General features: G+C 45.6%; 1 protein-coding gene across 1 annotated transcript in view; it reads right to left on the bottom strand.

The window, feature by feature from the left end:
• Positions 1-24,351, bottom strand: part of LOC146810540 (cyclin-J-like) — a 207,714-nt gene that overhangs the window by 4,786 nt on the left and 178,577 nt on the right. Inside the window, exons 4-5 of the mRNA XM_085617580.1 lie at positions 18,557-18,856; positions 17,564-17,723 (exon numbers count right to left, since the gene is read on the bottom strand). Coding sequence (XP_085473706.1) covers positions 17,564-17,723; positions 18,557-18,856 — 460 coding nt within the window. The remainder of the gene's footprint in view (positions 1-17,563; positions 17,724-18,556; positions 18,857-24,351) is intronic.

Below are 24,351 nucleotides of genomic sequence, written 5' to 3'. Positions count from 1 at the left end.
ATGTCTATTTCTCTTTTTCTACATCTCTTACCTCATTTGAACGCTGACGCCCCGGGCTCCTGTCCCGTTCCCCCCCCCCCCCCCCCATTTCCAGCAACTCACTGGGCATGCTGGCTGAACATGGTGGCAGGAGTCAGAGGGCCGTCTGCTTGAGGGTCTGTACTGTGGAGCGCACAACTGCTATGAGGTGCACGGCATGGGGCGCACAGCCAGTAAGTAGGAGATCGCTCGTGCCCAACGCCACGACATTACGACCCCGATCGCTACCGCAGTCAGCCCCGAGATACCAACCAGACTGCGCACGAGAAGTTCCAGCTGGTAGCAACCGCTTACGAGACATTGAAGGTCAGCTATGTCTTCAGTCCAACAGACCTGTATATCATTCTGTTGCAGCAAATTGCAGGCAAAGGTTTAGGAATTCAATTTTGAGGGGACAACGCGTGAATGAGAGATTGGTCAAATATCATCTGGATTGATAGGTTGTAACACTCACGTAAAATGAATTACAGCCATCTCATAAGTGAAACCTTTAACCAGTCTTGGGTTTGAAGGTAACATCTTGGTTAGGATAGGTATGAATTTACAGATTTTACCACTGTTAGCTAAGAAGCGAGGACGGCAGTGATCTTCTATGAGGACATTTGGCAGAAGTGTGGCAAAAGGATGGAAAACTAAATTACTGCACATGATGGGTCTTGTATATTTACACACCAGTTAGTTCTTGTGCTCATGGTTAGCACTCTCATCCTTTTCATCTTAAACCCTCGTCTATTCTTTTTATTTTATTTATTACGTTTTCTATAGCGAAAACATGACCCGTGGGAGTATCAGATCGCTTTAAATTAAAGGATGAGCGATATAAAGGGTAATATGTTAAGGGTGTGTATGGATCAGGTATTTGTAAAGAACAAACGTAACTGATGTAGCGCCTAAAGGTTTTGAAATTTGTAGGGGTGCATCATATTCACTGTTAGTTGGCATCCGCATATAATCAATGTATATTTAGATGTGTCGTGCGAAATGTATTAAGAAATGTATTAGCTATATCGCAACATAGAAGTGTTAGAGATGTGAACACATATTGTGAATGTATTCAGTAAAATGCATGACGATTAGTTTCCGTTCAATGCAATGTATTAGGTTAAACGTGTGACATGATTAAAATTACTCATGTAGTTCGCTTATTCATGTATATGAAAGTAAAAGCACTAATGCTTAGAATGTGATTCAATAGCGTGTTTAACCGAATAGAGGCCCGAATGCACATATATCGTTGGGAAGAAAGGGCTGTTATTTCTTATGTTCGCTGAATGCGGTAGGCCGCAAATGATTTATTCTGGTAGAGGTTTTGGGCTGCAGTAAATTGTAAAGTTAAAAGATGCGAAGTATTTCTACATCCCATGATCTCACCGCAGGTGCAAGGACAGTTGGTTCGTTAGTAGAAAAGGTCTTTGTCTAAGAGTTGAATTATGGGGGAAGCCAGACATGGGAGTACTTTGGAATGTGCCAATCGCAACTCCTAGTGCGGACGGTGTCTGGGACTTCAGGCCAAGCTGATGGACGATGGACAGCTCTGGATGGAAAAATACTGGAAGAAGACCTGGTCGAGGAGGTGTCCCGGAGGGCATGTTCTATGATTTGGGGGTTTGTATTAGGGACAGCGCCATGTGGGTTGAGCAGAGAAGAGGTAGGCAAGGAGCTAGAAGGCGCGTTTTAGATCAAGCTCTCTCTCTAAGTGAAGACTTCTTAGGAAGTTTCACTTCTGACACCTTTTCACGATTTCTTGGGTCTCAAGGGAATGTTAAGCAGGGATGTCATCTAGCATAGAGTAGGGACAGAGATGCTTTGGTTTAATGATTCCTAATATTGACATTGGCTTGGTAGTTATCTACCTCATGCTTTTAGAAGGTGTACTTTTGGTTATATTTAGTCGAATGCGGATTCTTCGTAGAGTAGCATTGGTGTTAGTGCCTATTTACCTGATGTGCCTTGTGCTAAGGTGCCTATATCTGCAGGTGTTTTTGTTGATAATAAAATCCAGAGAGCAATAGAGATTGAGTTTCGAGTCCTTAATTATGTCAAATTGCGGAAAATATTCTCTGATAATTGTATTTGCTCCCTCCACGCTATTGGGCAAGTAAAAAGGTTCAATCGACCAGAGTGGGTTCTTGGAGATAAATGGAAAACAAGAAAATTGGGCCCCAGCATAGCCAAAAGGTAGGTGAGCGCTATAGAGGGTCAGAAGCAAGGATACAGTCGAATGTGTCTTCAGCTCCTTCCCAAAATGGAGGAGAAGTGTTGGGGTAAATGCAGTAAATCTGAAAAAAAAAAGCGGTGTTTTCTGTTTTCATGAAATGTACTTTCAGAGAGTTCAAGGTATTTGACGAGCGCTTACACAGTGGTACATTTATATCCATGGAGATCTACCTTGCACTAATGTGCGATAATATGCTGCATCACTAAATACTTCTAAGATCCCAAAGGCGAGACGATTGCATTGCAAAGGCTTGTTTTTCTTCTGTTTGGGCGTCGACCACCATTTGGTGCTAGGTCCATCCCTTGTGTGATGTCAGACGATGCCCCAGAAGTTCCTGTGCGTGGTAGCCATCTTCGGATTCTTTTTCCCCTCTTTTCCTGTAGGGAATGTCTTAAATTCTGTTTAGTTTAGATGATGGTTCTTTGGTTTTAGTGATATCTTGTCCCACCTGTTAGTATTCTTGACTATAGGGGAGGTGGGTGGGTAGCATGTGAATCCAGAAAACTCTTGAAGCTGCAAAACTACTCCTACTTTTAAGTAACCATTTTGGTTTGCAGCGTGAATCCTTTTCTGGATTCACATGCTGTGCATTAGATTATGTAGCGGTTTCCATCTCCTTGGGGTGGCTGTGGTAAGATGAGGCAGACTTTGCGAACAGGTGTTGAAGTACCTTTTCTCCTACATAAGCTTCCTTAGTCATCTGATTATCAACACAGTAATGTTTGGTGAATGTATGTGGAGATGCCCATGTTGCAGGAGCACATATGGGGTCTATTGGCACATTGGCCATGAACACTAGGGTTGCTCTTTTATTGCTTGTTGAATGTGCATTTGGCCGTGTGTTCAGGTTCTTACCTGCTGAAGCATAGCATGTCTGGATTGCTTCTACAATCCAACAAACAATTGTCCCCTTTGTCACCGGTGCTCCTTTTTTGGAGTTTGAGTAAGAGATAAACAATAGATTGTTTTTAGGAATTTGTTTTGTTGTAGATAGTACAATAAAGCCCTCCTTACGTCTATGGTATGGAGGCTCCTTTCTAGTCCGGTCTGTGGATCCTTGAAGAAGGCTGTGCTGTATGCTTTGATTCAAATGGAATCTCCTTACTACCGTAGGTAGGAATTGAGGATTTGTCCTTCAGATGACCTGGTCTTTGTGGATTTGCATGTATGGTTCTTCAGTAGTTAACGCCTGTAGTTCACTTACTCTTCCTAAGGATATTATGGCTATTAAAAAGGCAGTTTTGATAGGGATGTATTCAAGTTCTGCTTTGTGCATTGGCTCGAATGGCTCCCTCAGTTGTGTTAGGACTGTGTTTAAGCTTCACATCGGTGCTGGAGACTTTCTTGGTGGTGCAATTTATTTTAATCTTTGAAGGAATATTTTGATGACTGTGCTTTGAAGAAGCTTTTACATGATTTCCTCCTGGTATAGGCTGCCAGGTGTACCTTGAGGCTTGAATGGTTGATGTTACTGTTGAGCAGGTGTGTCAGATATATGAGCTCGGTTTCCTGCGTGGAAATGGAGCTTAGGGTATTGTTTTTTGTATGGTGTACCGTTTCCACTTTGCAGAGTAGCATTGTCTTGTGGTTTGTTTTCTTGCCTCTTTCAGTATTTCCTTTGTTCTTTGAGAGAAGGTCAAATGTCCGAACTCTATGTATTCAGGCACCAAGCTGCTAGGTTGAGCATCGCTGGATCTGGGTGAAAGTCATGGCCCCTTTGCATTGTGAGGTGGTCTTGGTCCGCTTTGAGCTTGATCATTTGTCCTTTGGACAGTTCAAGCAGGCTTGTGTACCAGGCTTATCTTGCCCATTAAGGGGTTATGAGTATTAGATTTGTTCCTGATTGTCTGGCTTTCTCCAAGACTATCAGCGGAATCGGAGGAAAAGCGTATGCAAATATCCCAGACCTGTTTAGTGACAGGGCATTCCCTTTTGATCGGTGGGGATTAAACCTGGAGGTGAAGAATTGACATTTCTTGTTCTCTATTGTTGCGAATAGGTCTATCTCTGTGGTCCCCCAGAGGTTGAAGATTTGTTGTAGGGTCCTCTGTTTCCTTTCCCACTTGTGCGAGCTGCTGGTCTGTCTGCTGAGTTGATCCGCTTCTGTGTGGTCTTTTCCTGGCAGGTGAATGGTCTGTAGATTGATTTTCTTTGAATTGGCCCATTTCCAAATCTCCTGAGCTAGCTTGCTAGGGTAAATGAGATCGTACCTCCCTGCTTGTTGAGGTTGAATATAATAGTGGTCTGGTCTGTTTGAATTAATACTGTTTTCTTCAGTATGTGGGTTTGGAAAGCCTTCAGTGCCAGGAACATCGTCTTCATCTCTAAGAAGTTGATGTGCTTAATGGAGTCTGGTTCGTTCTTTGAACCCGTTCCCTCAGGTGTCCTGAATGCGCTTCCCACCTCTTGTAGGATGCATCTGTTGTGATGGTCACTGAGGAAGTTGGAGTCGTGAAAGGTCTGCCTGGTGTTATGGTTTTGGCTGCCCACCATTGTATCTTTGCCTGCATTTTGTGTTACAACCACTACATCTTCCCAACTCCCTGTGGCTTGTGACCAACTGCTGCAAAGCCGCTCCTGAAGAAGGCGAATGTGAATGCATGCATGAGTGATGAGGGGAATGCATGATGCTATCATGACAATGAGTTTGACAGTCCTCACGGTCAGAGACTGACCCTTCTGGTACAGGTGAGTCTCTTGTTTTATAACTTGTATTCTTTCTTGTGTTGTGTATGCTTGTTCAGGTTTGGAGTTTAATCTTGCTCATAAGGTTCTTTTCTTTTTCTGGCTTTGCGGATGATTGTTTGTGGTTTATTGATAAACCCAGCTTCTGGAATTTGTTGATTACTTCATGGACATGTGCATGTTCGCTTTGATTTTGCCTTTATTTGCCAGTCGTCTAAGTAGGGGTAGACGTGGCTCCCCATCCTTCTTAGGGATGCTGCAACTGCAGCTAGGCATTTTGTGAATACTTGTGGTGCTGATTTTATTCCGAAAGGGAGGACCTTGAAATGGTAGTGTGTTCTCGTTCATGGAAGTACCTGGGGTATTTCTTGTGAGCTTGGTTCATGGGGATGTATAGATAGGCGGCTTTTAGATCTATAGTTGCCATGAAGTCTCCTTTTTGCAGCTGTGGGATGATCTCTTGTAGTGTTGTCATTATGAAATGTTTTGTGCGAATGAACTGGTTTATGAATCGGAGGTGTAAGATTGGTCTTAGTGTGAGATCTTGCTTCGGGAATAAGACGTATGGTGAATAGTTTCCTTTGTTGTGTTCTCTCTTTGGTACCCTTACTATTGCTTGTTTTTGCAGGAGTTCCTTTATTTCTATTTGTAACTGTAAGAGTTCGGATTTTAGGTACTTTTTATTCTTCGGTAGGGATGGTTGGTGATTTGTTTGTTAATTCTATACAATATCTGTGTTGTACCAAACTTAAGATCCAACTGTCTGTGGTGATGTCTTCCCATTATTGCAGGTGGCGCGCTATACTGCCTCCCACTGGTGTTGTGTGTGGGTCTTTTGTTGTGTGCACGTCACTTTGAATTTGCTCCTCCATCTCTCGAGGGCTGCCCTCTGCCTCCAAAGGGCTGCTTTGGCAGTTGCTGCCAGGCTTGATACGCGGACTGCTGGTTTGACTGCTGTTTGCTGCCTTGATTCTGTTGTTGTTGCTGGCCTATTGAGAACACTCCACTTCCTGTGGGTCTTCTTGTGTTAAAACCTCCTCTTTTGAAGGTGCCTCTCTGTTGTAGGGCTCCTATTGCCCTAGCTGTTTCATTGTCTTTCTTTATCGGTTGTAGTGACTCATCTACTTCCTTTCCAAAGCGGACGTCTCCTGTGAAAGGTCTGTTAATAATTGAGGTTTGGACCAGACTGATATTCATAGCAAGGCGTGCCTTTGTAACGTTGCATCTGTGCACATTTGTCTGCTGGCTGTATCGGCTGCATCTAGGGCAGATATCAGGCAGATATTAGCTGTGTTCTTACCCTCTTGTATGATGTATTTGGCTCTTTTCTCCTCTTCCTCTGGGATCTTGCTCAGGAGTTCCTCAATGTTATCCCATCGTTGGTGGCCATACCGGTTAAGAAGAGCACTGGAGTTAGCAATGCACCATTGTGTGGCTGCTTCTTTTTCCATTTTTTCGCCCCACCACGTCCATTCTTTTGCTCCCTCTCTCTCAAGAGGTGGGCCAGTGGAAGAGTGGGCGTTGCTCCTCTTTCTTGCTGTGGGGACAATGATGGAGTCCTTGAATGCATTTAGGATCCTTAGTTGAGGGTTTATATTTCTTTTCCACTCTTGGTGTTATCCCTTTAGCTGAGGCTGGTTCTCTGAAGGCCTCTTTTCCCTAATCCAGGATGCTTGGTAATATTGGTAGATATTGTGTCCCCTTGGTGGGTGGTGTCAAAGTCTCTAGGAGGAAGCAGGAGCCTCCTTTTTCCTCCTCTAAGGGGACAACAAAGGTGTCAGCTGCTCTCTTGATGAGGCTGTTGTAGAAGGCTATGTCATCTGGTGGTGAAGCCTTCGAATGATAGCAACAGACCTCTTCTTCTGGGCTTTGTGTCAAGGTCGTTCCATTCTTCCTCAAAAGTCTGAGGATTCTTCCTGTTCTGGAGCGTGGAGCTCTTCTTCGCCATCTTCTTCACGTGGTTCGGGGGTTGCTGGCGAATTGAGGATCTCTTCCTCTTCTTTTCGGTGTCCGAGGCCGGGGAGATCCTCTACTTAGGTGTGGTCATTTCAGGCTTCGAAGGTGATGTCTCTCCCTTTGTGGCCTCTCGTTTGTTACTTACCCTAGGCGTTTGACGATCTTCCTTTGTTGGTATCCCTGGGGTGGGATCCGTGAGGTTCTTTTGATCGCGTCTGACCCACGATCGTCATTTTCTTCGACGTCTAGACTGCCTTTAGTTGTGCCTTCTTTTCGTGGCCATTGTGTTCCAATGGTTGAGGGTTTCTTACCTTGTCCGTCTTTTTCTCAGCGTCCTTCGTCACCTTCTTCGCGGTACGCCTCTTCTCGGTGTCCCCCAAGAGTATCTCGATGTCCGAGCCTCCGTGTGTCAATTTTGAGGGCACACCCTGGTCGTCCTAGACGCTTGAGAAGCCTAAGTCCCTTAACAAAGGTTCTTTCTGGCTCTGACTTTTAAAGGCAATCATTTTACTTTATTTATTGTATGCCCAGAGGTGCCTTTTATGCTTCCTAATACTGCTCTTAATAAGCACCATCTACATTAATAGACAAAAAAGTAAATGTCTATTTCCTAGATTCCTTGGTAAAAAAAACAACAAAAAAACAAAAAATACAACAATCAATAGCAACACAGCAACTTTAAACAATCCCAAAGAGTAAGTACCAGGCTGTATTCTACTGCAGAATGTGACAACTATTTTCGTGCTACTGCATGCAAGTTATGGGCTCTTTGCTTTTCTCCTCTTTGTCATTGATTACATTATATATACTGTCTATTTTCGATTGGATTTTAATCACAGTTGCTTTTGTTTCATAGATTTTTATGTACCTTTTTGGTAAGATTAATTCCTCGCTGTGCTGCTTCTGGTGTAGTGGAGGAGACCCAATTCTGCTTATGGCAGGATGCCTTGCCATAGATTTAGGCCTTGTATAAAGCAAGCTTTTACATGTCTGCTGCTAAAGATCTATTGTGTACTATACCAATATTTTGAGCCAGCTTCGGGTCAGCCCATGCTTTCCATTGGTTGGCTTTGTCAATGTCATTTGCCTGCTTCTTATTCATCGGTTTTCCTTCCTCTTCTTGTGTTTGCCACTCTCGTGGAACACAGTTCTTTACCATCTGTTCGAGTCGATTTGTATCCTTCCACTGCTTACATTCAGGAAACAATTTGTTTGTATTTTCCTTTCAGTACCTCATGAGTGTGGGAGTATTTTCTTGCTCTTCCCCTTGTGTGCGGTTTACCCTCATCAATTCCCCACCTCCTGTATTCTCCTTGTTGCTTCACCAGCTCTCCTCATCCTACTTTACTTTTCGTTTTTTAAACCCCACCAACTTAGAAATACTCTATTGCTCCCTTGTGCCTCTGCCAGTTCCAGCAATGACTTCTCCACACGACCGAATCCTCCACTTCTCTCTCACTACTCCTTTTCTCTTGTTTTTTTTTTTAATGTGGAGGTTCTAGCAGCTACAACTGGGATGCTCCCCGGTTCTGAAGCGGACTGTTTTTCCTCTTTGTGGCGTTTAGGCACACCTTTTAAAAATATTTACTGCTTCAAGTTTGGTGTCCATCTTGGAACAGTAAAGTAAAGATAAGGAAAAAAACGGCCATCAGGATACGACCATACAGGGTGACATGAACACGCATGTACATCAGAAGGTTATTTATTTAAATCAATGGTGCTCTACAATGGCAAACAAGCACTTGTGTCAAGTAGTCTTCATGAACATGTTTCTGCACTAGTTAAATGCCTCATCTGGATGAAATCCATGTTTAGTATTTAGTTCATATTCAGTGAAGGTCATTTTGGAGCGGTCTATGTGGTATAGAGGCATACATTTGGATTATTTCACTGTAGTTGGTGTGAAATGAGAGGATCCATAGTCGAGTGGATCTGAACAAACCTGCCTGTTTTGCAACCATACAATAAATTTTACTCATGACAAACAATGAAAAAGTTAATTTTGGTGTGGTCTATGTGGCATAGAGGCATATAATTGGGCTATTTGGATTATTTCACTGTAGTTGATGTGAAATAATAGGATCCAGCGCAGATCTGAATACACCGCCTGCTTTGCAACTTTGCCAACAATGTGTGTTCAACAGGGCTGTAGGGAGCAGAGAGGTCAAGCAATGTCAGGGCTATTTCCCCGTTTTTGTATATAGCTAGGAAGAGCTCTTATACAAAGTTAAAGATCCGCTGGCTTTGATGATACTGGTGAAGGTAGTTTAGCTCCATGCACCTTTGAAGTCGTCTTGTTACTTCCCCTTTAATGATTTTACTAGGAAGGTGGAAGTTGGAGATCTGCCAGTAGTTTGCCAAGATCTAAGGGTATGCTGATCAAATGATCATTCACCGAAAAGGGTATCTTGGCGCTGAATAACATGTTTGTTGATTATCATGAGGGGATTGCAGATGTGGTTGAAAGGTGAATCCAGACTTGAGACATTAATAAGGTTTGGAGAATACAAAGCGAGAGAAGGGGGAAATAGTGAAAGCATGCTGCCAATGAAGGAGCCACAGGAGAGTTAGACACTTGTCTAGCGAACCAGTCCTAACTCTTAGACTCCAGTGGTCTGAATGAGATTAAAAAACCAAAAAGAAAATATCAGAACGGAATCAAGGAGGTTACCGAGATGGTTTTAGTTATTTTGTCCGCCAATAACTCTGGTTGGGGAAGCCGCAGGTTGGGTGGGGGGGAAGCCGCAAAGAGGGCGCAGGTTGGGGAGGGGGAAGGCGCACAGAGGGCGCTGGTTGGGGGTGGGGGGAGCCGCATAGAGGGCGCATGTTGGGGGGGCTGAAGCCGCACAGAGGGCGCAGGTTGGGGGTGGGGGGAGCCGCGTAGAGGGCGCATGTTGGGGGGGCGGAAGACGCACAGAGGGCGCATGTTGGGGGGGCGGAAGACGCACAGAGGGCGCATGTTGGGGGGGCGGAAGCCGCACAGAGGGCGCATGTTGGGGGGGGGGGGGCGGAAGCCGCACAGAGGGCGCATGTTGGGGGGGGGGGGGGGGGCGGAAGCGGCACAGAGGGCGCATGTTGGGGAGGGGCGGAAGCCGCACAGAGGGCGTATGTTCGGGGGGGGGGGCGGAAGATGCACACAGGGGGCGCTTGTTAGGGGGGGCGGAAGATGCACACAGGGGGCGCAGGTTAGGGGGGGCGGAAGATACACACAGGGGGCGCAGGTTAGGGGGGGCGGAAGATACACACAGGGGGCGCAGGTTAGGGGGGGCGGAAGATACACACAGGGGGCGCAGGTTAGGGGGGGCGGAAGATACACACAGGGGGCGCAGGTTAGGGGGGGCGGAAGATACACACAGGGGGCGCAGGTTAGGGGGGGCGGAAGATACACACAGGGGGCGCAGGTTAGGGGGGCGGAAGATACACACAGGGGGCGCAGGTTAGGGGGGGCGGAAGATACACACAGGGGGCGCAGGTTAGGGCAAGGCACACAGGGGGCGCAGGTTAGGGCAAGGCACACAGGGGGCGCAGGTTAGGGCAAGGCACACAGAGGGCGCAGGTTAGGGCAAGGCACACAGAGGGCGCAGGTTAGGGCAAGGCACACAGAGGGCGCAGGTTAGGGCAAGGCACACAGAGGGCGCAGGTTAGGGCAAGGCACACAGAGGGCGCAGGTTAGGGCAAGGCACACAGAGGGCGCAGGTTAGGGCAAGGCACACAGAGGGCGCAGGTTAGGGCAAGGCACACAGAGGGCGCAGGTTAGGGCAAGGCACACAGAGGGCGCAGGTTAGGGCAAGGCACACAGAGGGCGCAGGTTAGGGCAAGGCACACAGAGGGCGCAGGTTAGGGCAAGGCACACAGAGGGCGCAGGTTAGGGCAAGGCACACAGAGGGCGCAGGTTAGGGCAAGGCACACAGAGGGCGCAGGTTAGGGCAAGGCACACAGAGGGCGCAGGTTAGGGCAAGGCACACAGAGGGCGCAGGTTAGGGCAAGGCACACAGAGGGCGCAGGTTAGGGCAAGGCACACAGAGGGCGCAGGTTAGGGCAAGGCACACAGAGGGCGCAGGTTAGGGCAAGGCACACAGAGGGCGCAGGTTAGGGCAAGGCACACAGAGGGCGCAGGTTAGGGCAAGGCACACAGAGGGCGCAGGTTAGGGCAAGGCACACAGAGGGCGCAGGTTAGGGCAAGGCACACAGAGGGCGCAGGTTAGGGCAAGGCACACAGAGGGCGCAGGTTAGGGCAAGGCACACAGAGGGCGCAGGTTAGGGGAAGGCACACAGGGCGCAGGTTAGGGGAAGGCACACAGAGGGCGCAGGTTAGGGGAAGGCACACAGAGGGCGCAGGTTAGGGGAAGGCACACAGAGGGCGCAGGTTAGGGGAAGGCACAGAGGGCACAGGTTAGAGGAAGACACACAGAGGGTGCAGATAAGGGGAAGCAACACAGAGCAAAGGTTTGGGGAAGCAACATGGAGGGCAAGGGCCAGGGGAAGCCACATGGAAAGCATGGTTGGGAGAAGCAAAACAGAGGATGCGGGAAGACAATAAGTTTAGTGGGGGAATAAGCAACATGGGGAAGAGAGTGCACAACCTGAAGTGTGAAGAAGAAACTCACGGGCGAGAAAGCAACAGGGAGACAGAAGCACACAAAGGCAAGTGCAACACAGAGGGAGCAGGGGAGAAGCACACTGGCAAGAGCAAGCAACCCAGACCACGGAGGTGGAAGAGGACGGCACGAGAGAGAACTGAAAAACACATGCACTTTCATGGACTGCTTAACCAAAAAGTAAAAGTAGTGCCTGCGAATTAAGCATTGGAAGGATACAAGTAATGAGGACATGCTTTAGGGACCGGTCAAACACAAGAAGAGGAAGAAAGCCTGCACAAGCTAAAAAATAAAAACTAAGCAAATGAGAATGAAATTAAGTCAGCCATTGGTAAGTGACGAGCAGGCCCTAAGCCCTCTGTAAGCTGACCATGGGTCTTTTCGCGAACAGATCGCTTTCGCTGTCTGGTAGCCAAGCCATAAAAAAGGCAGGGTTTGACATCACATTCAATACAAAGGACATGTTCCAGAGTTTATCCATGTGCCGATATTGAGCTCTAGAGAACACAGCAACTTACAGGGATAGGTTTGGAGAGCTTCATCAATATTCACAAACTGAAACGGTTTAGAAAAACAGCATTCAAACCAATGTAGTGCAACTTCAGCAATTCCAAACCTTTCTTTAAGTATATGTAGGAAGATTTCATGTGTGCAAGTTCTCAAAGCTGTGGATAAATCAACTAAGACTAAAAGACTGATCTAATTATCAAAATTTTTAGAATTCCTTCCTCTAGTTACCATGGACGTTTACGGACTACGACTAAATAGAAATCTGAGTGAAAATCACTATGGCGGTGGTTAGCTTCCAAAAACTTTGAGTTGTGTGAGGGCACTTTAAGACATTCAGACGGAACGGTAATTCCATAATAGTGTGAAACGTTTAAGGATGATTTCCATCCTATTGTAGTTTTATAAGAAGGGTGTTCACATAGTTTAGACTCCGGAACAATACCCTGTTTAAGGAGGATATGTTTACTTTAACCAGTTAGGAGCTGGTGAGTGATAGCTTATTTTCGCTAGATTAGGAAGAAGTGGATCAGCCTCATAATAGCTGTTTTTTGTGCTACCGACAATCTTTGAGTGACACCTCAATTTATTGGAGGCAGTACTCATTAAATACAAGTGCGTCACTGATTTTATAGTGTAAGATTTAAAACTGAACATCAATGACCACCTTTAAACTCCTGGTACTTAAGGTGTTTTAAGTTTCTGGTCTCGGTCGATTTTTAATTGGGTGCATGATAGGTTTGATAAACACTTCCAGAAGGGTAAAAGGGATCCCTAGGTGATCTGACGAGTCATCCAAAAGTACTTAGTCATAAATCACAAAGCCTGAATTGGCTTTGTAAGGTCAGGGCTGCCATTGTTATGGAGGTTACATCAATGACATCTTGTCTTGCAGGATATGACTGCCCAAGGAGGAGTTAAATTACAAGAGGCTGGCTCTTTTTGGGTATCGTTCAAGATTAAAGTCTCCCAGAAAAAGTTTGTTTTTCATGTATGTGCGGCACTCATTCACAAATGTTGCTTTGTCATCTGGTGGGTGCTAGATAATATAGTTTTGCGTGTATGTCTATTTGTAGGCACTGGAAAGAATGGAATACAGGAGTATTTATTTTAGGACATTCCAGCTAGACCATAAGAATTAGGCCAACCATTCCCAACTGGGACAGTCCTGACCAGTCTAATGATCTCAAAACCAGAGGGGACAGGTAGATTTATATGGAATTGAGAGACACTGGGTTAGTGTTAGCACCAAGAGATATGTATGTTTTGTTTGATAATGTAGTATGCCATTTTTATGCTACAAGCATATCAATAGTAATGCAAATCACATTTTAATTTTCCATCCAGAAAGACATTTGGGAAGACTGTGATGAGGAGGATTCAGTTATTTTTATCAGTCCTCCTGCGTGGTTATGGCCACCTTTGAGTAAGTCTTTTGTAGTTTTGGATCTGGTAATGACTGAGCTGAAACTAACAATATAATATCCCTTTCAGTGGACTGCTACACATTTTGAGGTAACATGTCAGTTTACAATTCTGGAGTTGATGAAGGATGAAATTCATCACTTTTGGAATAGTTTGCCAAATTATAGGACTAATGCACTACTTTCATTTGAGGGATCTTAAGGTTTTCATCCTTCTTTTGTTGCTAGCCCACTATCAGAAACGAATTACCCCTCACTAACTGCCGTTGCTCATCTGCCCGTCAGATAGATTTGACTTGTACAAATACCACATTCATATGTTGCTTAAAATAGCACCTAAAACCCACCTTTGTCTTCATTTTTTTCTGAAATCTGTTTCAGTAATATTTTTTCTAGTAAACCGGATGCATTGGCCTTGAGAGATTTCATTTTTTATGAATACCGGCGTAATTTACCGCTCTATTTCTGGTCTACGCTGTTGCATTGGTGTATAGCAGTGTTTCCCAAACTGTGGTCCGCGGATCCCCAGGGGTCCGTGACACATTACCTGAGGGTCCACAGGCAGCAGTTTAAAAAGCACTGCAAAGTTCCTTGTATAATTAGCAGTTTGAGCAACAATAAAAGTGTCAAGATAACACCAGTGATTAATGTACCTGCTGGAGAGAGATGAGTTTTGTCCAGTGGCAGCTTTGGGATTAATATCCTACTGCAAAGAATGTGTACCATACAATTTAAAAAACTATTTTATGTGCATAGGTCAGTGGGTTACTGCTTTTGTCAAAGAGATTCTTTTGTTTCTGTGCAGCTCCTAAGTGACAATCGTAATCTAGCACAGTGACCTATAAATTGTCATCAAAGAGGTACTTTCAAACTGCATGGTATAAGTCTTTCATTATCCTGATACTGCTAAAAAAGGTTTATTTGGGTGGAAATACATTTTTATTGTTAAAGTCAATTCTAACCACTGTGTTCTGTTATGAATCCTGAGTTTGTGCTTCTCCAGACCAAGCACACTTTAAAAATGCCTACCAGTATGAATGACATGTGAATCCTACACCTTCTAGTCCCCTTTGCCTTATGTAACATTCTATACACCGATTTGAACAAATGATTCATTGTCTCTATGTGTGTGTGATGTTAAGTGTTCTGACATCCTATAGAGATACTATAAAACAAATTAAATGCATGTGACAGAGGGGCTAAGGAGAGATGACAAACACTGTTGGAGGGTGATAAGGGAATCATGAAGAACCCCAACAATGATTGTCGTATACTGGTGCATAGGAAGGTCTTCATTTACTATTCTTTCAAAGCTAATACAATTCAATATATAATGATAAATGTGTTGCAGACTGCACCATTGTTTCCAAAAATCTTTTTTCTTTGGGGGGGGGGGGGGGGGGGGAGGGAGGAGAAGTGTCCCAAAGTCCCCTTTGTAGTGGTCAGGCTCCCTCACCACACTTGGGGTGCACCGTATGGGGACTGGTCTGAAAATATTTGCCAGGGCTGCTTTGGGTTTCCAGTCTGGCCTTGGCAGGAGCAAGAGCCTCATAGAGTGAAATAAAACCAACCATTTAAAAGTTAGTCACGGAGCTGCAGCACCAACCTTCCCATCAAACTTTAGTTTTTTGCAAATTCTTTCAATATAAAATATTGAGGGGGATACTTACAACAGAAGTGGCAGAGCGTGTTAGCCTCCTTGGCTTAACGACACTCTCTGCCACTTAAAAAACGCAGGGCTGAACCATATTTACAAGAATATGGTGCAGCCCTGCGTTTCCCACTGCCCTGGCACTACACTTAGCAGTATAGGGCCAACGCAGGCACCCTTGCACCATAGTGCAAGGGTGTCTCCATGCAGGGGAAGATTATTTATGTACAGGAAGGTCCCCCTTGAAATCTTGAAAGGCACTTTTGTCCCTTCTAAATGTGCTTCTTAATGCAGCACAAATGGAAATTACAAAGTGTCATTTTTTTTAAAGATTGTTTATGTGCAGGAAGGGTCACCTTCCTGCACATAAACAATCCAAGGCGTTTTGTTTTTTTCATGTGTGCTTGACAAGGCAGCACACATAGAAAAAGCAAAAATGAGGAGAGGGAAACCATTTCTCCTTGTTTTGCCAAGTTAAGACCAGGTTTTCGCTCGTCTTAATTTTGGCGCTGCCTCCTATTTACGCTGCCCTTGTAAATAGGGGGCGGCGTCAAAATTATTGGGTGTTGGGGTGGAACGCCCACCACAACACCCACTGCCCGTGGCTTAACGCTGCCTTGTAAATAAGGCAAAGTCCCTATCGCCACTGGAACATCGCAAAAAGTGACATTCCAATGACGATAGGGGCTTGTAAATATGCCCCTAACGTCCTTAGTAATTTGAGTATTTGTTTTGTGTGCACACGTGTGTTTATCTTTTTCGAATTACTGTTTAAAATGTCTGAAATTTAAATACTACAAATTGATTGGGGGTCCCTGGCTTCCAGTGGTGACTCAATGGGGGTCCTCAGGAGTCAAAAGTTTGGGAACCACTGGTGTATAGGAGCTCAAATTTAGGGTCATTATTCTTGGGGCATCACCGGAGAACAAGCAATGGCCCTCCAGACAAATACATCTACACGCCAGGCACCTGAGGGGAACCTCTGTACAAACCCAATAATGTCAACGTTACTTACCTGTAAACACCATTTCTTGCTAGTTTCTCTGCAGGGCAATGTGCGGTGTATAAACCCACCATCAAAATACAAACTCTGATAGACAAACTACTTTAAAAAAAATAATCACACTAGCCACAGGCAATCTGGATAGCATTAAAACCCATCATTTTTAATTCACTTTGCGTCTCCAAAGAGAGGCCTGCCTTATGCAAATCAGTAGTGATCTTCCCCTGCATTGGTACAATCTCTCCCAAACTGGCAGGCAAGAACCCCCCCCCCCCACCCACCCCACCTCTTCCAGAAGAAAACACAAGCAATCCCAGACCAGTTTCTACTTTGTTATGCTTCGTCAAGAGATATTTGCCGGGCCAGGTTTCAGTGTAGAGTGGCACAGTGGGTAAATAAGGTCTGGAACCCCAACCAGGGCGATTATTGGTGCTTCAAACTATTTGCAAGTATTCGTCCCTTCAGCTTTTGTGCATCAACTGAAACAACCCAAGTGATCATGTGTATGCCAAGAAGTGGATTCTATGCTTGCTGTGCTACAGGATCCAAGCAATATCTCACTGACTATGGATGAAAATAGTTTGAGGTTGCTCGTGTTCACTTTTGGAGGTGGACTTGCCTAGCAGTTTGGGATGGACAGTTCCCATGAGGAGCAGGTGAGTACTGATATCCATTTGGTGGGTCTCGTACAATCTAGACTATAACAGTGGGCACATAACGATGGGCTAGAATGCCACCTGCATTTTAAGCTAGACCTACTGGCTTTGCTAATGCTAGTATAGAATAGTATGCACATTATTTTGCCAAATAGCAGTAATAACATATAAATGTGGTGCATAACACAAGCAGTAGATTCTGTGGCAAGACATTAGCAGGATAGGTGCCCAACCCATACCTCAAGCTAATTTAATTACATTTTGCATGATATTACCCCCAAAAACACATTGAATACAATGCCTATTACTTCCCCTATATTCTGAAGACTAGCATATAATATACCAGTCAATAGCCGAGGAGTAATGAAGGCAACTTATTCAATTTTAAATTGTCACCACATAGTCTTCCAAGGCCAAGTACCATCTATTGAATCCAGCCGAGGAGGTATTTAAGATATTTACTGTGTAGAGCAACAGCGAATAGTGGTTTAGATTACTTGCAAGTATTCCTCCCCTCACCTTTTGTGCTATTGCTATAAACCACTCATTCACAATTAAGAAATATAGTTACTTGTTCTTTCAAGTTTTTTTCAGGCACTGGCTGAAGACGTTCTGCAATCACTTTGCACTAGGCCAGCCATAAAACTTAGGGACACAGACTTCCCCTTATAACACAGTCACACATATAGTTAGTTGTCACGTTCCTTTCACGGCACAAATAATTCCTTAAACCTTTCTCAGGGCATTTAAGGATCACCCTCTGCAGTAATACTGTCCCTGGAACAATAGGAATAAGAACAAAAAAGATAAAGGGGAGGTGGCTCACCGGAGCAGGCGCTCGATGCACGGAGTCAGATGTTCCCAGGAATAAGCAGATAAAAGCTGAAGCTGTGTAGTCCAGGATGGGGTAACCTGCAAACAAATCCGAGAAGCAGCAACACAGGCGGCAGCAACCAGGGATGGGCGGAATCCAAGGAAAGTGTGGTCTGGAGAACACAATGAGGTGCAACAGTTATATAAAGGCTCACAAATGCATGAAACTACACATTATGTGCAACTGCTTGATCGCATTACATGTCCAAATGTACACGAGATTCACTGTGATTGTATACACAAAATGTTGAATAAAAAGAATGTTAAAAATAAAAAACTACACATTATGCCTCACCACTAGGTTTATCCTGCACTTAACTATACCTTTCTTTTTTGCATAATCCGGGATGTAAAAGGAGAGCCAAATACTCAGTTATGTTCCCCGCAACCAGTTACTACCATAGCAACATTATTTTAGCACAGATGCAAAGTAGTATGCAGGTCTGGGTTTATCCGATGTCAAATCTTGTAGCCCTTAAGTAAGACACCCCGAGATTGGAGTCTCTGGTGGCATTCAAACATGTTAGTGGGTGGGGGATTTCCTACTTTTAACTCTCAGACATAGATTTCCGTGAAACTAAGAGTAAGCTGTGAGAAGCGGGAGAACTGTTTTTCACAAAACGGTCATCCTAAGTGTCAACTCACAGACATAGATGAAAATCTACACCCCTCTCCGATTTCGCATTGTGCCAATACAAATGCACTTCAAGAGCACCAGCTAAAAACATTAGTTGTCACTTATATGCCCGAGTCCTGTTTTAACCTTTCTATTAAACTTGCGCCATTATGTGCGCTATCCATTCAAAAACTACTCAACTTTAAACCTGTTTCATGGAAACAACGAATCCAACGCCTGCTCCACCAAACAGTTCTAAATAATTTTATAAATATCATCTCCTACCAGCTTGTACACTACAAAACATTCTTAGAGCTTGTGACTGAGCACCTTGTAAGGAGACTTCCAGGAAGTAATGGGTATATTTCTCCATGAAGACTTTGATTTTGGCTAGGGAAGTAATGGGCCAGCCATTGTGCAGATCGCTCTCGCAGACAGACAGGATGAGGTAGTAGTCTATATAATGTGCTGGAGTTGGCAAACACAGATTCCAGTTGAAACAATCCAGGACCAGTAATTCCATCTTTAGCAAATCTTTCTTATTCAGCGCCAGATTCAGGCTGCACATGAAGCCCAAGTTATTGATGTTCTCCAGCTTTGGTACTCTGTCTTCCTTTTCTTCAAATTTGCCTGGAATTAAAAAAAAAAAAACATTGATTTCTAATAATTGATTGCGAGTTAACTGCTAGGCAGCATTATCAAACATTATGATCGTTATGTGCAGTGGAAGCTGGTGAACTTTCAAAGTGGTGGAGCATCAACACCAGACTCAAATTTAGCAAACTTAGCCCATTTCTACTTGGAAAAAGTCCGCCAACCGGCCAAGAAAATATTAAAACAAACCGGGCCAAATGTTGCATTTTACAGCACTTTCACATAAATTGGGCTAAAAATCAGAAAATCTAAAGAGGCACTAACAAAATATTCCAATACTTTAGTGGTGTGCCAGGCAAGTCTTATCCTCCCCGGGCGTGTTTGGGGACCACACTTACAAATTAAAATTTGTAATACGTAAAGAATGTACAAAAAGGGCTACACACAGACAAATCTGATTCTGAAATGTCACAGGGACTATTAAGAAGATTCTCGGCTGTCATGTCAGATAAACTACTTGTGTGGCGCCCTGTGGAACAACTGTTACATGAAGCTCATAATCACTGGTAAGCATATAGGCTATAGTGTCATTTTGTACCAACCAGGAACTAGAAACAGTGCAAAGCCTCGCTAACTCTTTATGAACTATGCATCAAATATAATGCTTACATTTCAGAAATACAATCATTTTGTCTGTAAAATTAAGCAACCAGTTTCCAAAAAAATAGTTCAATAAGCTATCCCATCCTTCAGTCACGTCCTGCTGTATTGCTGTAACCATACTAATATACATGAGCATATACACCATATGTTTTATGTATGTATTATTGCAACGGCTACTTAGTTCACTGATCTGGTATTGTTGTTGCAATAAAATAAAAGCATTAAAAAAAAAAGAGAAAGGTTGTCCTGAAATTAAACACTTTCATTTTGCACAAATGATTACCCCTAAACAGGAGTTTGTCATTTTCCTGGAAAGAGCAGTATTGGTTATCCTTAAAACACCAGATATTTAGCAGAATCATGTTTGGTTCATAAACATCAGGGTAACCATTTCAAGTTGCATCCATGAGTACTACCATCATACAGACAGAATGTGCCTTTCATGTGCATTACCCTATATCATAATCCTCAGCATTATAAGAGGGATGTTCACCACCTGGAAGAAGTCTCCACGAGCACTGTGTCATAATTAAATTAAGACTGGCAGCAATAAATCAGGCTGGGACAAGGCATTCATAGAAGCCCAAACTCTGAAATGCAGAAATTCAAAGGTAATGTTTGCTACATTAAATAATATGGGAGATGGTTTATGAGACACTGACAAATGCATGGTGTTCTATAAATAAGTGCAAAGGACACCATTGTAGTAAGATGCAGCAACAACCTCAGTGTTGCGTGTCACAAAATTTTAACTGTGACCACCATTTTCACAGATGGCAGATGCCTTCGAAACAACTCTTAACTTGATGGCTGCAGTTCTCTACTTCAAGGCACCGGAATCTTGGAGGAGGGTATGCTTTCATGTTCATTTGCGAGGTGACCTCCGAGAAGTGGGTGGGTGCAGGAAAGTAGGATCTACTTCTATGGTTACCCCAACTTTTTGTCTGGTACTAAGCTATATTAGGATTAGTCTGGCTAAGATCCTGCTAATCAGGACCCCAGTCTGCCTGCTTTCTCCCTACATTGTTGTATTGAGTACTTAGGTACACTCCAGATGGGATACTGGGGTACCCTTATCAGTACCTGGTATATGTCACTAAGGTATCCAGGGCATAGGTACCCCAGAGGTCGCCCATGGGCTGAAACATGCATTATGCCACCCGTGGGAGACCATGCAAAATGGAACTACAGGCCTGCCATTGCAGCCTGCGTAAGTTGGTGCATTCACTACTTACTAAAGATATAGGTTTACTATATCCAAGGGTCACTGCACTTAAAGCCTACAAGTAACCCCAATAGCAGGCCTTTGCAATCCTGAAGGCAGGGTGCTTGGTTCTAAGTGACAGGGTGCCCCTGCAGTCTACAGAGTCCATTCTCCCGGGTTGTCAGTGAAGCAGCCATATACTATATAGAGGGGTACCGCGTAATTACGCGATGTCCATCTCGAAAACGGCTGCAACTAATCCTATCAGTATCAAACATGTTGGAATCATAATGATTCCAAGCACTGGAAGAGCCCTCCGTTAGGCTCTCAGTGTTCCCGGTACCAGTCTTCCAGACCCGGACAGCACAAAATGTTTGCTGCTGACCAGAGACACATTTCTGCCCTGCTGCTGCTGACCCAAACTCGAGCACAGGAAGGTGGAACAATAGGCATCCTGTCATAGGGAAGTGTGACCACCTCCCAGACAGGATTTAGTGGATTGGGACCGGGTGGGTGCGCTTGCCAGGCGTGAGAAGTCTGCATGAGGGACACACTTGGTGTCCCCATGTATAGTCCCGTTCAAACCAGTTCTGGGAGTTGTTGGCTCCCGCTCTGGCGCCAAAACTGGACAAAGGACATGGGAGTAACCTCTCCCCTGTCCAGACCCTCCCCTGGGAGGGCCCCCTCAATCTTCCCAACCCATTCCCTAGGTACTTGAGGGCTTTCCTTGGTCAAGGTCCCTAGATTCGTTATGAAATAAGATTCAGATCAGACACCACTGCACTTCTACAGTCTGGGCACTCATGACTTCACAGGACTTCGTTTGGGCCGGACTTAGTCTCCCTTCGAGTCTGCTGCATCGTCTGTGCCAGTGCATCATACAGGAACCTTCAAAGGCCTGTGAAGCATCAAAGAAACCTGAAGTAATCTCCCTTGCAGTCACTCCCCTGCATTTGCAGGCGCTGCAACTAAGTCGACCGGTCTGCAGATCTGAGCTCCCTCAGACTTCGTGGGCTCTGCAACACAGGTGGTGGTTTTTAACAACTCCTGAGACCTGCTCTACCCTCTCACCAAGTTTGAGGCCAATATCTCTCCTGGGGGTTGCAATAACTGAACCCCTGTGCACCGCGTCCAACTTGCAGTTGCAAAGGCTTGTTGGCTTCTTTGCAAGAAGATCTTCGGGCTCCAAGTAGCCCCAACCTCGAGCATCTCCTGTGACCAGAATATTCAGCTACACTGCACTGTGTGCATTGTGGCCCGCATCTTTTTTTTTTTTTTAATATTTTTATTAATTTTTGCAAACAAAAACCACTCATCTCGTATCCGGCTTAGTAGGAAATTACCCCAAAAGTATTGCAACAATTCAGTACAGGCACAGTTGAGACACAAAGACATTCCATATGGATCATACAGTCGTTCCCATCCCCAACCGCTGTCAGCGAAAGGATGGCTAATCTTGGTCACTGATATCAGATTCTGAGGCATCGGGCGGGGGTTCACATATATTTCCTCTGTACACATTCCACCCACCCCACACCTGAGACCATTTTTTGGGGCACCCTTTATGCATATATACAGTTTTTTCAACCACCATTACATAGTCCATGTCCTGGATCCATTGCGCCAGGGTAGGCGACTGCCCCGATCCCCATCGCTGGGCTATATTGCGTTTTGCCAGCATGAGCCCCAACGTCACCCAGAGCTGTGTCACTCTCTTGTGGTCCGTTTGTTCCCAGATATTGAGGAGACACCTCCGAGGCTACGGGAGCGTCAGGACTCTGGTCACCCGGGAGAGCGTGTGCAACACCCCCTTCCAGTAAAGCGCTACGACTGGGCATTCCCATAGGGTATGAAAGAAAGTTCCCTCGTGTCCACAGTTCCTAAGACATTGCGGGGAGTCCGCCCGTTGCAATTTAAATAGGAGTGTACGGGTGTAATATGTGCGGTGCAGAATTTTAAGTTGGACCAGCCTTAGTTTGGACGAAATGCCCACCTCTTTGGGGGAGGAGAGCGCGGATTGCCACTCCGCCTCATCTAAGTCTCTGAGTTCTGCCTCCCATTTACTCTTAAGGGTCAAGAAGGGATCAGGGCGATTATGTATTATTTTCCGGTATGTTAGGGACGTCGCTCTTTGAGTTAGGTGTTCTGTGAGGAGCCGGTCTTCCAGGGGTGATGACTCCGGGAGCCGTGTCCCAGGTGGAATCGACGCCCGAAGTGCGTGGTGGATTTGTAAGTATCGGAAACGTTCGGTGTCTGCCAAGTCGTAGTCTGCCTGTAATTGGGTAAAAGTGACCACCTCTCCCTTCTTCCAGAGGTCCCCGACCCTGGAGATGCCAATTAGATCCCACTGGTGGAACCCCTTGGTGGTGCATAGTACCCCAAGCTGTTTTGTCACCCAGAGAGGCGTAGCCTGGGTAATCCTCCCTGCCCAACCCATTGTTCGCTGTGCCGCAAACCATAACCGGAGGGTGTGCGCTGCGGGCCCCGCCGGAACGTGACCTCGTTTGGGGTTATAGAGTGCTCCCACAACCCCCTCTGCCCCCAGCAGTTGCCTATCCATACGGTACGCAGGGTCGTCTCCCAGCATATGGAGCCATTGATTCATAACCATAAGTTGCAACGCCCAGTAATAGGTTTTGATGTCTGGGAGGGCTATACCGCCATCGTACCAACCACTGGTGAGCTTGTGGAGAGCTATCCGCGGCGCCCTGTCCTCCCATAAGAGGCCAGTGACCTCTGCGTTGACAGTCGCAAAATACGAGGGCGCAACCGGGAAAGGGGTATTTTGTAGCACGTATAGGAATCTAGGGAGGGACAACATTTTGAAAAGCGAAGCCCTTCCCAGCAGTGTCAGGGGCAAGGAGCGCCAATGCTTGACGTCGGTACGAAGCCTTTGCAGGGGCTTCATTAGATTTTAAGCCACAAATTTGTCGTGATCCGCAGTTACATAAATGCCGAGATATTTGAATCCTTCATTGGCCACCCGAATATTGCAGCCCCTCGGGAGCCGAGGCGGGGAGCCTCGGAGCATATAGACGATGGATTTCTCCCAGTTGATCTCATAGCCTGACCTCTTCCCGTACGACGCACAAATGTCGAGGAGGCAGGCGATGGAGCGTGCCAGCGAGGCAAGGTATAGCAGGACGTCGTCCGCGTAGAGGGAGATACGATCCTCCCATCCCATCGTCCATTTGAGGCCCCGGATCACCGGGTCCTGTCGCACCCACGCCGCCAAAGGCTCCAGAGCCAGAGCAAAAAGGAGCGGGGAAAGGGGGCATCCCGGTCTACTCCCCCGACCCAATGGAAAGGCGTCCGAAACGTGGCCGTTTACTACCACCTGTGCAAGTGGCTGGGTGTATAGAAGCCGGATCCACGCGCAAATCTTGGGGCCAAGTCCCATGTGGCGGAGAACGGCAAACAGGAAAGGCCATTCTACCCTATCGAACGCCATCCGTGCATCCAATGACAGGATGGCCGCGTCCTCCTCTATCGAGGAGCGGCACGCAATAATCCCGTGGAGACGCCGTATATTCAGAGCTGTGTTTCGGTGAGGCATAAATCCCGACTGGTCCGGGTGTACTAGGGTCGAGAGGTATGGCTGTAGTCTTGTCGCCAGTGCCTTGGCTAGAATCTTCGCCTCTGCGTTCAACAACGAAATCGGGCG

The sequence above is a fragment of the Triturus cristatus genome, chromosome 7 (genome assembly GCF_964204655.1).
Source record: "Triturus cristatus chromosome 7, aTriCri1.1, whole genome shotgun sequence".
Lineage (NCBI taxonomy): Eukaryota > Metazoa > Chordata > Amphibia > Caudata > Salamandridae > Triturus > Triturus cristatus.
This window is presented reverse-complemented; position numbering and strand designations above follow the sequence as displayed.